This window comes from Vigna angularis, chromosome 10, assembly GCF_016808095.1.
Source record: "Vigna angularis cultivar LongXiaoDou No.4 chromosome 10, ASM1680809v1, whole genome shotgun sequence".
NCBI lineage: Eukaryota > Viridiplantae > Streptophyta > Magnoliopsida > Fabales > Fabaceae > Vigna > Vigna angularis.
In genome coordinates, this window is record NC_068979.1 from 13,386,034 (window position 1) to 13,389,409 (window position 3,376).

A 3,376-nucleotide genomic window follows, 5' to 3' on the forward strand; every position below is an offset into this window, starting at 1 on the left:
AATCTTTTTTTTCTTCGTTTAAGGGTTTTGCGGTCACTATTTTCTTCTCCATCTTCAACAATTTTACCTAAATATATTATAATATATTTTATTTAAACATTTTTTTCTTGACAATTAACATCTATGTGGTAGCTTGTGATTGGTCCGTTTCAAATATACAAACCAATCAAACACTAACATATAATCAATTGTCAAAAACTTGTTAAGAAAAATTGTTAACATGTCATAGTTATTTTTCATCAACCGTTTTCTAAAAGACAAGCAAAACCTATTAAAATTTCTCCTAACCAAGATGCCAAATTAGCCACAATGTGTCAAGAGAAAGGCATTTCCTTCATCCAATGATGTATCAAATCTTTTAAAATACAAAGACACAGTAGAAGTGATTCGAAAGAGGAAGAAGAAGAATGTGAACATAAGTGAAAGTCTTTATGATACGTGAGAAAAGTCAACACGGATGCAGAGAAAAGCCGGAGAAGTCATGATAAACAGATTCTTTTGTTGATGCTGTCTATGACCTACACTCTACAATAGATTGCAGATTGCTGGCAACCACTTTCTTGTTTCCCTCTTTTTTTTTTTTTTTACCTTTTTTTTTGTCTCCATCTGTACTGTTTACAAGGCATCACTTTTCAAAAAGTTATGCTCCCAGTCTCAGGGATTCCCCACACTTCTAAAACATATTATCTCACCATTATGTAACTTAGCTTTTGTTCTAATAATGTATCCAAGGTTCCTCCAACCCTCCTTCACTCACTCCAGTTCGTTTTTCATCATCTTCTAGTTATTCGTGAAACAAACAAAACCCGGAAACATTTCTCCTACCAAGATGGCAGCGAGCAACAATGTGATTGTATGCATAAACCTCGTGGCCGTGATCCTTTCAATCCCAATCATCGGTGCCGGAATCTGGCTATCAAACGGCCAAGCAGATTCCTGCGTCCAGTTTCTGCAATGGCCCGTCATCATCCTCGGAGTTCTCGTCTTGGTGGTGGCTCTCGCAGGTTGCATTGGAGCCTTTTTCAGAATCACGTGGCTCCTCATAGTGTACCTCGTTGTCATGCTCGTGCTGTTGATACTGCTAGTGTGTTTGGTGGGCTTTGTTTACATGGTCACGCTTCGAGGTCATGGCAACATTGAAGCTGGCCGGGATTACTTGCAATATCATATGAACGACTTTTCTGGGTTCCTTCGTCGAAGGGTTAGAAGCTCCTTCAAGTGGGATCGCATCAGAAGCTGCATTAGCCAAACCAACGTGTGTGCTCAGCTCAGCCAGAGTTACAGAATGGCCGACGACTTCTTCGACGCACATCTAACGCCCATGCAGGTAAATGCTTCTGATGAAAATTAGGTGAAAGTTCAATGCTTTTATTATGTCTCAACCAAACTAACCTTATACCTTTATTCCAACATGTTTAAAAACAACATGGCTTTGGTTTGAAGCATTTGTTCTTGAACTTTTTTCAAGTTACCTTAATTTTACATTTTTGTTGGTTGGATCATTTGCAGTCAGGGTGCTGCAGGCCACCAACACAATGTGGGTATACTTTTGTGAACCCAACCTATTGGATTAGAGCGTTCAACCTTGCAGCAGATATGGATTGCCTGCAATGGAGCAACGATCAAACACAACTTTGCTACAACTGTGACTCGTGCAAGGGTGGTTTATTGGCTAATCTTAGGAAGGAGTGGAAAAGGGCCAATGTGATATTAATCATCACAGTCATTGTTCTAATTGTGGTGTATTTGGTAGGGTGCTGTGCTTTTAGGAATGCCAAAACTGAGGACCTCTTCCGCAAATACAAACAGGGGTATACTTGAGAAGGATCAATGTGTTTTAGTTGAAGTTAGTGGTAAAGTTTCTTCTTGGCTACTTAGTTTAAATCAACTATTTGAGTCCGTGTTTTGAAAGACATGCTTGTATGAATTTGTCTCTTGCACTTATTTTAGCAGAAAAAAGATGGTTGGTTTTATATGGGATGGGTTAAAGGTTGAAACTTGATCATATAAGGTGTTAAGAGGTGAGCGTGATTTGTGGAGGAGAGCACCGAAAGCTGAATACTCGACTACCGAGGCACCAATTAAATTGGCCTGGAATCATTTTAAAATGTATACTACCACCTTCGAGGCATTTTGGCGCTCCAAAAGTGCACCTTTTCAAATTCAAATCAACTTACTTTAATTAATTCAAGTTCCCAATCATTTTCAGAAAGGATTTATATTTTAGCGGAATTTGTATTTTTAGATGAAACAATGGACATTATAGTCTGTATTTTTAGATAAACATTGGACATTTGCATTTGAGGATTGATAGTCATGATCCTTTAATTTTAAGAAAAGGAGTTTTACATTCATTTTCGTGAAAGTATATGATTACTGCAATCATATATTCAAAGCAGTATACCATCATAGTCTCAAGACACCTGAAATGAACATGAAATAATATAAAATTGTAACGACACTAATTCTTTCTATTGATATTTATCTTACATTTTCTTCTTAATATTAAAGGATCATGAATATGTGTTTGTTAGTCTAACTTTTAACGTTATCAAGAAGGCAAATACTATTCGATAAAATATGCCTTTGTTCAAGAAGAAATCTAGATGAGAGGAAAGAGGTTATCTTTAATCTACTGGAGGAAGAACATATTGTTTTTCCTATAACGGAGAATGTCAGAGAGTTATGACAAAAGAGGCTCGGCCTCATTATCAAGGATTATTATTGCTTCAAACAAAAATATTAGTGAAGAGTCTACCTAATTTAGAAGTTCATCTTCCCCATTGCCAAGCTTGTCAATTTGAAAAGCAACACAATTTTTTATTCCCAAAAGTAAGCAACACAGAAGCTTCAATTGGTTGATTTTGATTTATGTAGACCACAAAGAACGCCATCTTTCAAAGGTAGTATTTACTACATAGTGTTAATTGGTGTTTTTACTAGATTTTGCTGAATTTTCTTTTAAAATTCAAGTCAGAAATGGCTGGAGTGTTTTGAAAGTTCAAAAATACGATTCTCGAATGGGCTATAACATTCAAGCTCTATGGTCAGACAACGAAAAAGAATATGCCGTAGGAGAATTTAATTGGTTCTGTGAGGATGGTGACATAAAACACCAATTAAATGCTCTTTAGATTCCACAATAAAATGAAGTTAGTTAGAGAAGCAACAGATACATTCTGGAAATGGCAAGATGCATGCTACATAAGAAAAATTTACCAAAACAATTTTGGACTGAGACAACAAATATTATTGTTTTCCTTCATATCAGATTTTCGACAAAGACAATGAATAATCTAACACTATTTGAAGCTTGACATGGATATAAACTATCTCTAAAATTTTTAAAAGTGTATGGTTGTTTGTTCTTCACCTA

General features: G+C 36.0%; 1 protein-coding gene across 1 annotated transcript; it reads left to right on the plus strand.

The window, feature by feature from the left end:
* The first annotated feature begins 638 nt into the window (after positions 1 to 638).
* On the plus strand, positions 639 to 1,975 carry LOC108319197 (protein TORNADO 2). Its single transcript, XM_017550244.2, has 2 exons — positions 639 to 1,327; positions 1,510 to 1,975. Exons 1-2 carry the CDS (start codon positions 830 to 832, stop codon positions 1,819 to 1,821), a joined length of 810 nt encoding a protein of 269 aa, XP_017405733.1. The 5' UTR covers positions 639 to 829; the 3' UTR covers positions 1,822 to 1,975.
* The last annotated feature ends 1,401 nt before the right edge of the window (positions 1,976 to 3,376 follow it).

Bases quoted from the DNA above. Each gene is read 5' to 3' on its own strand.
- LOC108319197 (XM_017550244.2), top strand. From the start codon at position 830: ATGGCAGCGAGCAACAATGTGATTGTATGCATAAACCTCGTGGCCGTG. The intron at 1,328-1,509 runs GTAAATGCTTCT...GATCATTTGCAG, and splicing joins CACATCTAACGCCCATGCAG to TCAGGGTGCTGCAGGCCACC.